Source organism: Balaenoptera physalus (genome assembly GCF_965194825.1).
Source record: "Balaenoptera physalus genome assembly, chromosome: 17".
NCBI classification, from domain to species: Eukaryota; Metazoa; Chordata; class Mammalia; order Artiodactyla; family Balaenopteridae; genus Balaenoptera; species Balaenoptera physalus.
Window position 1 is genome coordinate 11,146,564 of NC_138895.1, and position 12,829 is coordinate 11,159,392.

Below are 12,829 nucleotides of genomic sequence, written 5' to 3' on the forward strand. Positions count from 1 at the left end.
TAATAAAGAACATTTATGGATGATTAAATATTGAAGTGAAGTTGAAGCATTTAATCTACTGCAAAACTCATTTAATGCAAACGTACCCTGGCAATATAGATATTATTGATATTATACTTGAAGGGAACATTTTCATCCAGTGTATCTCATGGAAATTTAATTTCCTTCTTCTCTGAGAACTTGGAATTTGTTAGACTGTGTCCATTTCCAGCACAAATTTCCATTAGTACATAAAGTGTATTCTTACATATTAGAGAAGAATTTGTGACTTTAAAAAAATCCCACAGTGTCAAATCTATTGCTGTGAAGGCACATTTACTATGACACTTGCAAATCACAATATGTATGTAGAAACTTAAAAAAAGCTACTTTAAGTTAATCATTATGTTGATTTTGATGTCAATTTCATGCCACCATGCTGTTTCTTTCTTTCTTTCTTTTTTTTGATGGGTTTTGTGACAAAGTACAGACTGGACTGATCACAGATCAAATAGAAATTGGCACTTTTAAAACAAACAAAGCAATTACATTTGAAGAAATTAAAAACAAATAGATGAGCTAAGGACATTTAGGTTAGTTTTGATAGATTTCTTTTCTTTCCTTTTAGCTTCTTTAAGATTTTACTTTGTACCTAAATAAAACATCAGAGTCGGGATACTGAATGCCAAACAAAAAGCGGTTGTAGTTTAGTTCTAAGGGCTTATCATCAATTATTTCTAAATCAAAATAAGTTAAAAATACAACCAACAATTGCTTTATCTCAACTATTGCCAAAAATCGGCCTGGACATTTGCTGACTCCAAATCCAAATGGCATGTGGTAATACTTCAACTTTTTCCCTCTTTTAAAAAAGGTGGTTTTCTTCTTACCACTTTCTGTAAAACGATCAAATCTAAACTCCTGTAAAGAAGAAAACAGAGTGTTAAAATAAAAAATTTCCATGAAATAGCTTGAGTTCAGGTTCACACAGTTGCCAGCTCTCCCTGCCCATCTTAAAAGGCTTCTTTTAACCCAGCAAACACCAGGAAGTAAAACTTAACTAAGTGCAAATCATGTATGAACTTTCAAAAAACCCCAGTGTTATTAGAAAATTACTTCTCCCATATCAAACAAATTCAAACTTTTCTATATGACTTTTCTTCACATTTCTCTCCGACGCTGAGTTTCCTAAGTATAGAGGCAGTATTTCTGTTTTTGTTCTCTAAGGTGGGTCTCCACATACGGGCACTTGAAATACCAATGTTGGGTAGAGGGAAGGGCTCCTGCAGAGCTACCATGGTTAGGGGACAGTGAATCCTACTGGCCACAGAGGCTGCCTGCCTAAGGATCCCTTGTGTGCCCTTCTCTATCCCTTCCCATCAGCTACTTATGGATGACAAAGGATGAGTTTAGGATTTAGTGTTTGGATGAAACAGATACTAAATAATAAGATTCACATTAAGCACTAGAGAAGAACTAAGCCACAAAATCGGTCTGGCTTGTTTTCTGATGTTGTGTTGACTTTCTCCTATGACAGCTCTATTTAGAATGAGTGCTCTTTGGGTTAACTCTCTTGGTTTCTGATATGTTTTCACAAGTTAAGTTATATGACTTGTTCCAGAAAATTACGGGACTGGCTTATGGAGGGTGTTTGGTCCTCCATCTTAATTTACTCTCATGTGAGTTTCTGAGAGGACACTGAGTGACCTTATTTTAGCCCATGGTGAATTAAACCATGGATTAGATTAACGCACGTGGCAGGCATGACAATGACCAAGTCTTTCCTGGTGCCCATTAGCATCAGACCTGCTCAGCGCACAACTTTGCTACGAACTATGAAGCCAAAGGCAGAGAAGCAGGTCAGACTGAAAGCATTTAGGTTATAGCGAAAACCCTAGGGTTCACGTATACATCCTGAATCCATCACAGATGATCTAATTTTCTCACTCAATGCCAGTATTCATGTCAGCAAAATCATTTCCTTTAAAAGTATTGGTTTTATCCCCATTTACCTAGGATACTGATTTTGATAAATATTCAAGCTTAGAAAACACATTTTGCGTGGTTTCTATTCCACCCCCCCAACCCCTAAACTTGCAAGTTGATGAAATCATAATGGCAAAATTAATCAGCATCAGAGTGCAAGTGTATTTTCCCACAGATAGTTCTGGGATGTATCTGAATAGGATCTAACCAGTGCTAACCTAAAAGTATCTGTCCATCCTTGTAGTACGGATAAGGACATTCTCTGTGGACATCCACTTTGTTACTGGAGATAGGATGGCTATACGGTACTCTCTCCCAGTAAATCTTTTTCCATTACTGGGGCCCAAGCCTGCTTGCCTGGATTCAGTACAGGTGCTTCCTCCTTCTCACTGACCAATCTAAGGAGACCAGCGCTCTTCCCAAGAGCTCCTTCCCTAGGCCAAACCAGTTGATGTCAATTTTGCCACGAAATGGTTTTCTATTTTGAAAAGCCCTCACTGTGGTCAGTCCTATGGTTTAAGCCAGAACATGCAAAAGGAAAACTTAGCTTGGGTTATGACTTCATAGTGTGCTCATATCATAAATAAACCAGAAACTGTCATGGCTTTTCTATATTTCTTTGTGTATGTGAACATGCAGCTGAGAAGTCACAGTGACCAACAAGGAATGCCGAAGTGCTCCCCCAGCCCTGCCACGTTCAGTTAGTGTACGTTCAATTCCCCCAAACATCTAGTCAACCAGTAATGTCACTCCTCTAGTTTTCCATCACCTTCCATTCGATTTCCTCACAATAAATATCATAGAAATTCCTATTTAGTTGTTTATATTATGAAACTAGAAGGGAAAAGGCCAACTTCTTTTGCTCTGTGGCTACCATTAAGCTCAAAGGGCATATGGGCATAAAGAGCTTTTTGAGTCAAAATTTCTTCTCAGTTTGTTTTCCATTGCCAGGACATGGAGAACCCGAGCAGGAGCCAATTTTAGGAAGGGCTTGTGGCAGCTGCTAAGAATATAATCCGGTTTTAGAAAAAAAGAAGAGGTGTAATAGTCTCACCCCAGAAATTCTGGGGTCACAGTGACATAGAACAAAAAGTTAGAAAGCTCAAGACGCTTTCATCTTTGATCTGGAACAACTTGAATACAGGATTTGTCATGTTGCAGTGACCATAATAGCTGGGTGCTTCACGATTAAAAAGGGTCAATTACATGCAATATTATTCAATGGATAAGAATAGAGAAGTCATAAGAGAAAAGCATGAGACGCTGAAATTCCCCAACGCTCCTCTACTGATTGTTGTGGTTGCTCCTCAACATCTTTCTTCTGCATGAGCTCTCTCGAGGCACCAACTGTGGTAATCACATTGCTCTGGCCTCTCACTGATTTAGGAGAGGGTGTATGAACCCGTCTCTCAGTGCTACAGGGGAGGAGTGTATGGGGCCATCTGGGAGAAGTTCCCTTCTTGTGAAGAAAGAAAAACACAACAAAATGGTCCATCACTCTTCCTCCTCTAGACCTGGTTATATGTGACTATGACGCCTGCAAGGCTGCAGCTCTGCTGTCACCAGGAGAGGGTTTCTCAGCCAAGAAATCCCAGGAGACGGGAGGTGTCACACTGTCTTATTTATCTCCATATTTGCAAAGCCCCCACCAGAGTGCTAGGCACAGTGAGGTTCCATATATGTCCGTTGAATTAATGAATAAATACATGACAATAAAGTATATTTTAAAAGCAATCTTCAAACTTTTGAAGAAAACAGAGATATTGAATGAATAAATAAAGACGGAGGAGAGGCCACTGCGATGAGAAGCCCACGCACTGCAATGAAGAGTAGGCCCCGCTCGCCGCGACTAGAGAAAGCCCGCGCACAGCAACAAAGACCCAACGCAGCCACAAATAAATAAATAAATAAATAAAATTATTTAAAAAAATAAAAAATAAAAAAATAAAGATGGAGAGAATGAAGAGTAGATGAATATTCAAACAGAAAATGTTTACAAATAGAAAATGGTATAATCTTTAGCACTAGAAATAAAGACTGGGTAGACAATACAATTTCCTGGATAGAGAAGAATTTTGGGTATGAGTGACTGAGGAACACTGCGTACCACACTAATCTGTGTCCTCCAAATTTTATGTTTAGTTTAGTTCAACAGCTTTTTTTTTTAGCACTTCCTGTATGTGCAGCATTGAAGTTTAAAAAGGCATAAAACATGGTCTTGCTGGGGTAGGTGATCATATGCTGTGAATATGATCAGAACATGATCAGATCTTGTATTCACTCAATTCATCATTTTGCGTATAGGAATCTAGATTAGACAAAACACATGACTTCCTAGAAATAAAAACTGTCACTGTTTTGAATGGATGACTAAGGGGCTGCACTCTTGCCCAGGGTTTACAGCTGGACCTCCTGGGAGCAAGATGACTAAGTACAGAAGTTCCTTTTTTTATTTCCGTGACTTGGGTGTCAGTCAGTGGTGTGCAATAGCCAGTTTGTACCAGCTAGAGAGAGTGTATACATCTCTTCCCCACGCTGTATTCAGGGTCTTCACTCTGGTAACATGAAATCAGCCAAGGTGAAAGTATTTACACCATGACAACTGACAAAATCAGGGCTTCTCAGAGTGCTGGTTTGCCAGCTCACTGCTGGTTCCAACATGGTAGATATGGAAGTGCCACTTCACTAGTGGGGCAGAAACCCTCTCAACATGGAGCACGTGGCTATGAGAACACAGCCATGTGATAAGGACAAGCCCCTAAACTGTAAGCTCTTAAAGACAGGGGCCCCTTTTATATCTACGTCACCCATTATGCCCATCAAAGTGCTTTCTGGGTAGTGGTTGCTCAGTTTATGTTTGTATCCTTGAAATGTACTAAATGGCACAATCTCTATTCCAGTTTGAGAGACAGACAAAAAATTATTGAGCGTATTTCCACATTTGTCATGACTAGTATATTCTAATAATAGTGGAAATAATCAAAAGAATATTGATACAACAATTTTTATAGTGATTTAGAATTTTTTCAAGGGCTTTCAAATTCATCACTTTATAATCCTTACACCTCCGAGAAGTAGGTTGGGCAGACTTGCATGAGGTCAAATAAGGCTTTTCATCTTCAGAGCTTTGGCAGGGGATTGGGGGTACTCCAAAGGCTTTGTAATTACTTTGTTGTTTCCCTGTGTCCTTACTTTAGGAGGCTATATGGTTAAGGTAATGCGTTACCATCTTAAATGTTGGCTGTTTCTTCCCTATGGCCCAGCCCTTTATACCTCAGCACCTCCATAGAAAAACCAACCAATAGATCTGGTCTTCTCCATAGCTCTATTTTTGGATGCTGCATTTTGGCAGAAAAGTAATCATCACCATTTACTGATTACTTGAGAGCCAGTGGCTAGAATTCTGGCTGACAATTGACAAATTTGAAGAACCCTTCATAAAATTTTTAAAAAGTATCCATTCCTAGTTAATTAAGACATCACCTAGATTTTCTTGGGTAGCATTTAGACCAATATGGAAAGAAGAAAAGAGAATTGGGAACAGGTGTTTCCTTTTGCTCTCTCTCATTGTTTTCATTTCACGTGCCAATTTTTTTTCCACATCAGCACATGCCACCTGACTGGTTAACATTACAATAAGCTAAGGAACCCATATTCAGGAAAAGAATAATTCTTAACACAGCTTACGTGTTGGTAGCTTATAGGCCCAGTTAGGTTCCCAAACATTTTTTCTTTAGCCTACATTGTGTTTTAAACTTAATTTCTCCAAACATTAAAAAATTCTAGGCTTCACCCAGAAATCTGAAGTTTAAAAAAAATAATAAAAATGACTTGGTCACATCAGGTCTACATGCTTGTTAAGGACTGAGGGTTGGTTCCAAAGTAGCCACATGGTCTCCCTTAGATGCCTCCTGGGCTGTCCTTTCACCAGAGTTCTTACCACTCCCGATAGTATTGCTATATTTACACACAAGCCACCTCAGCTATTGGATCTAATTAGGCCCAGTACACATTTGAATGTGCGATATCTGTAGTGATTTAACATCTTAACTGAAGTATATTTTCACTTTCAGAACGTACATCCATCTCAGCACCTCCTATTTATTCCCTTCTGTGGGTACTCTCCTGCATGCCAGGCACTGAGAATTCAGAGAAGGTAAGGACAAGGTCTCTCCCCTCCTGGAACTTACAGTATATGGACGCACAGGCAAACAAGTAATTGTGAAATACCGTGGGGTGTGCCGCATAACAAAGGTACACCCAGGCCACAGAGTGAGCAGTGGCAGATTCTCTGAGGAATGAGGTGGGAATCAGGGACAAAGAAGAGGTGATTAAGGGGGATTGTTGTGGAGTCACCTGGAGTCTCTCAGTGGACAAGAGGGGCATTCAACAATAGAGAGATGGGTGAAGGAAGATATAACCTGTTTCTAGAATGTAATATTCTAGGGTCTCTTGGGCTTGAACATCCTGAAACCATGCCTCATTGGGTTGTGGGGAACCAATGTTCCATGAAGGCACCTCAGGTTCCACGTCCTCTGAGAATAACTATACTTATATCTGGAGTTGGTCTTCCTCATGATTTTAGCCTAAGAGCTATTGGCTATTTTCTATATCTAAGGGCTGGTCTTCTCATTCAAGATCTGTAGGGTACAAAAGTCAGGCAGTGAGGAGTATGAACTTCGGATGAGCTCCTGGGACAGTGCTGTCCGTGACAAAGGCCAAGGATGGAATTTTCCAGAATTTTCTTCTCTTTTTTTACTGTTAGTGCATGATTGTTTTTGGATGGGCAACTGTTACATGAGCATCTATAGCATCTACTTATTGCCATCCTAAGTTATTAAGAACAAAAGGAATCAATCCATAAGCCTGAGAGTGGTAAGTGCTCAGTAAATATTTATAGAATGAATGATTACATAAGGCCTCGCCAAATCACATAAAATTGGTTCTGAACTATACCATTTTTTTTCTGTGCCAATAACTATCAGCATTCCACAACTAATTTCAAGGAAACAATACCATAGCAAAAATTAGCTAGTTGATTTTAACATTAGTCAGGCACAGTTGGCTAATGTTAAGTCTAGTAAATAATAGAGAATGCTCATCAACTCAAGCTAGAGCTGCCCTAATGAGGCTAAATCAGAGTTCACAATACTGCAGTTTTGTTCTTCCCCCTGATTTAGTATGAGGCAAACCTGTCCGACTACTATTTATTATGTAAAGTTTGGGCATTGCTATTTAGCATGCCACAGGAAAAGTATAAATCGACACACTTTCAAATGTTTAGCTTTGATATTGAAATTCCTAAAAGTCTAACTCATGGTCTTTTCCATCATGGCGGCAGGGTTGGGGATAGAGAATAGGAGGATCCCTAAGACCTTAAAAAGCAGTGGTGATTTGGTAAACATTTATTATTTTTTGATAACTTTAATGTTGATTTTACTATTGTGACATGAATAATAAACTTGATGACTAGCAGGATAATCACATAATAAAAGTACTAAGCAGAAATTAAATTGAAAATTGTAGATAGAAATGAAATTTTTTAAATTTTAAAATATTTTTCAAATATTAGCTATTTACTTGCTTTACTTATTGACCACCTAGTTACGTGTGGAATTTCTTTTTTTGATATTTACAAACGTGGTGATGAAGCCTGTTGTCTGCAAAAATGTTCATTCACTCACCGATACCCTACTTCTGATTTGCTATCATTATTCACGTAACGCCTCTTCTGAAATGCATAGAAACCATATGTACATTCTCCCCTCACTTAAAAAATTTTGCCTTTGCTGATGAAATAAATGCTAATTATCTCATTGTATTTGAAGTCTGTCCTTTTCTTATTAATTTCCAAAATTCAACAAGATTTTAATCCAGCCTGGCTGAAAAACATCTTAGAAACTGGGTTTAAAAGTGGTTCAGCGCTGAACTGCTCAAAAAGAGCACAGAAGTTTCCCTTTGAAAAATGGCATTTTATATACAAAAACCACTGCAGCAACAACGTGACTTCCTGAGAAGCACAGGCAGAAGATGACGGTGCTCAATTTGCATGCAGGTGGTGAACCTCTGAAGTGGTATTAAGGGATGAGCCAGGGTGGATTAATTTCCAGTCTTTGATATTCATTAACTCCAGCTTCAGAAAAAAATACAAGGAGATGACACAATTACCCTCAGAGCTTAACCTGTGAGTAGCAGCTTTACAATCTCAAGTTCATAATGCCATCCTAATTGATCAAGAAGGGGCACATACCTTTAGTAAGAGGTGAAAAAGTAGATGAGCTTAACTCTGGCAAGGACGGTATCTGACTCTGGGACAGTCGACCCCACTCTGGAAACACTTAGCAGAATAGTCATTATTTATTCTCTAAGCCACCTGTCAATAGCTAGCCCTCCATGGTTTTTAATAATTCTCTGCCAAGCAAAACTTAATTTAGGCCTAAAGTGAATAGTGTCCATCAAGGTATCAACGTTCATTTCATTTGAGGAAACTAGAGTTTAGTCTCATCGCTGTATTTCTCTTTATAGATCGTGAAACCTTTGAAAGAGAGATCCTTAAGGAAACCTGTCAGTAAATAGGAAAATGTTCCCATTGGAAGGAAAAACAGGAGTCATTAAGCTCCCTCCAATTCTTTCTGGAACAAGATGGCAAGAGAAAGAGAGATCACGAGGGAAAGGGATGTGCTTGCAGTATCTAAGAGGGAGCAATACCGGCTTAATGTTTATTTACCTCTGGAGCTTCAAAGATTTCAGGGTCATAATGTAAGACGGGAGGAAAGATGCCTACAAAGTCTCCCTTTCGCAGACAGCAGTCCTGGCTCTCTAAGTGTAGTGTCAAGTCCTCTTGAACGACGCGAAAGATGCCAGAAAAGGAGCATAGTCGCAAGACCTCAAGAATGGTGCTTTCTGAAAGAAACAAGCAAGCAACATTTTATTAAAATGTGACTGCTCCTGACAAGTGCTCTCAATTTGCCATTAAAGCTCATAAACAATAGCTGTGATTGACAGGGAAATCCTTTCCCAATCAGATCCACTGAGCACCAGGAAGGAGCCAATGGGGGCTCTGAATGGGAGAGTGAGGAGGGGAGGGATGAGACAGCTGTGGCCCAGCCCCCAAAGCTTGGGGCATTTCACAGGCAGGAGACAACAGCGCTGTATTGGGGCAGAAAGTCATTAATTAGGAATTTTGTAGGAAAGAATGATCTGCAAGAGAGGAAGTCTGTGTTGGGGCATACACACTGGAAAGTAAAACCGTATCCCAGTTAAAGTACACCACTGGTGGGTTATTTCACCAACCTTCGGAACAGTGATGCCTTCAAAGCCATTTACTAACCACTTAGGCAGCTAACAGTAAAGTAATTGTAGTAGTGCTTTCTGAGATAGCTTAACACTTAATTTCTTTTATGCTAGTTGTAAATAAAATGTGAGTCAGCATTTGCTGGAAAAATTTCAAAGGGAAAATACTTTAATAGGAATCAGAAGAAAACCATATTTCCCCCAGCATCCAGGGAAAATAACAGCCACCATCATAACCTGGAAGATTCCAGAAGCTGAATGTCCTTGCTTTCCCAGTGGCCTTCACCTTTTGCTCCTAGCACGACAGATTTTATGGCTAATTTCCGGCAATTTATCCTGGCAGTTTGAGGAGGAATTCCTTTGGGAATAATATGCATAATTTGCATAAATCATTCTGATAGCATGCATATCAGCATGTAGCTCCTGTCTAGGTCTGCATCTTTGCCTTCATAATCAAAACTGACTATGTTTTCACCAGCGTGAATGGGTCTTAGAACATAAAGCTTGATTCTCTCTAATCAGCAATGTGAAAAAGAGCTCCAAATTGAGTGTTCTTTCCCCCTTCACATGGTAACAAATGGTTGTATTTATGGCTTGCAATTTAGAATCTCTCTCACACACACACACACACACACACACACACACACACACACACAGAGGCCAGTTTCTTAGTGTTCAACAAAGGTCTGAAATGTAGAATAACCTATTAGATTATAGAGGTGGGCAGGTCAGTGAGGGCTTGCATCAGCCAAAAAATAAAAATAAATGCTATTTCCCCAAAATTGAAATCTATGCACAGCTTGCATAGGGCTATCCAGTAGCTTTGGGGACCTTCTCCCAGGAGGTTTTTCCCTAAGCATGCATTTGTCTGAAGAAATGAGGCTGCGGTCAGCTCTGTGTGGCCAGTGTGGTGATTCGATATGACGTACCGTGAGGCTGCTCATATTCTTTTGGACTGCCTTCGTTATTATAATCAGGCAGAGTCAAATCGGTTTGTTGGTGACAGGGCCAGAAAAGAACTTTGGTTTTGGAACATGGACTCTACTGCAGATAGCCACAAGGCACCTGACACGACAGATTGCAGCTGGCAGGACACCAGCGACCAACATTTCTATGGTGAAAAGCAAGGGTCAGCTTCCCACGTACTGCTGCTGGCTCATGCTGGATCCACAGCAGCATAACATCATTTTAGCTTGTGGTGTGAAATGGTAGCTGACATATGCAGCAGTGCTCTGCACCCACCAGGTCCAGGAGGGCTGTGGGGAGAAGAAATACAAAAGCACAATAATTGTGGGGTGGCCACTGTGACAGGGCAGGCATCCGAACAACACGGTCACATCCCATTGGCTGGCGTGCTCGCGGGAAGGGTGGCAGCTTGCGCCCACTGCAGTATCACAAGTGACAATTGGGCAAGCATATCTTATGCAGAAGTTAATCACAATAATGGAGCACAAAGTGTGGCTTAGCGGTCAGGTCATAAATGACAAATCTGTTTTACCTTCCAGTACCGGTTATGTGCGCGAGACGAGGTTGGCTCTGGATCGCAGCGATCATGCTGAGAATCATCGGAGGACAAAAGTAATGAGTGGCATTATTATCCACAAAGGAGAGGGGAGCTTCCGTGGCTCTGCGTTACAACGTACAGACACAAAAGCCGCAGCCTTGCCGCCAGCCCCAGGAAGGATGCAGGCAGGGCTATATATACGTTGAGAAGAATGACAACTGCACAATAAAAAAAAATTGCAGCCTCTACTTGTAGTTGTCATAGTTGAGCAGACACCAGCCAGTGCCACTGACAGACCAGCTGGGCCCTGGGAGGCCTTCCATGCTGCACAGTAAATTATCCTGCATGGTAGAGCAACATCTGTTTCTGTGCTAGTGCCGAACAAACAAGGCAATTGAAAACATACCAAGGGATAACCAAGCAACAGATGAACATGACCCTCATTTTTCCCCCCTTCTCACACTCGAGGTGCTAAACTTCATTGTGCAAGCACTCCACGAAAGAGAGGCCAGGTTGGTTTGATAAGGTGTTGTCAGAGAGATTTTACATATTTCCAAAATGGAAAGAAAAACCTGATAGTATTGTTATTCTTAGAATCTTCTTTCCCCCTTCTATCTTCCTTTCTTTTATACCAAAGCTAGCACTCAGTTCTCAATTCGCTCTAGAATTAAAAAAAAAAAAAAAAAACTTTCCATACACTTATAAATATTCAGTCTTTAAACCTAATTTGCTATACTTAGTTCACATGCCTTCAAGCATTTGTCTTCCAATTTCCACTGAATAAATGCGTACTAATGAGAACTAGAGCAAGCTGCTGAGGCAAAGCTGGGTGACTTGGGTCTGGCCTGCCACCAGCTTGTGATAGGCGGGCAAATTGAGTTAAAATGAAAAGTCTTGTCAGCTGAAATTCAACATGGTAGCCAAACAGCAAGCTGTCAATCATTCCAGCCAAAACAAGGGACTGCAGGTAATAAAAGGTCATTGTGATCATTAGTGCACTTGGCTTTCATATGCAAGTTAATTTTAATTAAACAGGATCTCTATCTGTAAATGTTTTATAAAACTTGTGCATAATGGGTTGTTAATTTATACTTACATTTAGCAGGTAATAGGACCCTCTACTTACTAAACGCATTGTAGAAAAATGGCTATCAAGAATGCAAATATTTGGGGGGTAATTTACACCAGGCACTGCAAGGTGCCAACAATTGCAATTGTGATTAAGATAAGGCTGCCTGTGTTTTATTAAGAACCGAACTTTACTGACTAGTGTCACCAGGGAACTGGATTACAGAATTCCCACAATGAACTTACAATTCAAAGCCAGCCCTGTCTTCCTCACTTGGCTAGGGAGATTTGTTTCTCTTTGCAGGATATAAAAATATTCTGATTAAGTATCCCTTCTAAGCAAAAAGCTGGGGAGTATGTTGAGCTGAGAGGCTTTATAATGCGACGGGGAAGGAATATGGCAAAGGAAAGGAAATGCTGGTAGAAAAAGGAATATATACACTTTCTCTTCTGCCCTCATAGCTCAATTCTGGCTGTACTAATTGACAGATGATTCTCATTTGCAGATTTAAAGAGCTGAAGCCGTTTATGACAATCAATAATGCATGTTACAATGCAACCACAAATAAGCACATCCAAGTTTCTGCCTCACACTTAGGCCATGTCTGGATATGTGGAATGAATGCACTGTGACACAGCCAGACTGTTAATTTGGGTCATCTTAGTGATTGGTGCAGACTGTCACACCATCTGATTAGCCACGGTGATCAGTGGATAGCGGCGGTGGCTGCAGTGAAATGAGCAGCCAGACCCTGCTGCAGTGGACTGGGGCTGAACACGCGGATGGTCTGCAAAAGGAAGTGGACAGGAAAGGGAAAGGGGGCTCTGGAGGTAGTGTGCGCTGGAAGGGTGAGGGTGAGGAAATAGAGTGAGCCTCCAGATGTGCACGCGAGTTTTTACAAAACCACCTTCAAGACAGGTGAGAAGGGAAATAAGGCACTGTCGCCGTCAGACAATTTGAAGCCAAATAACTACTTTTTGGCTCAACAATTGTGTATT

The 12,829-nt window shown here is 40.5% G+C and overlaps 1 protein-coding gene across 1 annotated transcript in view; it reads right to left on the reverse strand.

Moving 5' to 3' along the window:
- Positions 1-391: 391 nt before the first annotated feature.
- CYP7B1 (cytochrome P450 family 7 subfamily B member 1) overlaps positions 392-12,829 on the reverse strand; it is a 183,974-nt gene continuing 171,536 nt past the window's right edge. The window contains exons 5-6 of the mRNA XM_082433677.1: positions 8,693-8,868; positions 392-900 (exon numbers count right to left, since the gene is read on the reverse strand). Coding sequence (XP_082289803.1) covers positions 613-900; positions 8,693-8,868 — 464 coding nt within the window. The 3' untranslated portion in view covers positions 392-612. The remainder of the gene's footprint in view (positions 901-8,692; positions 8,869-12,829) is intronic.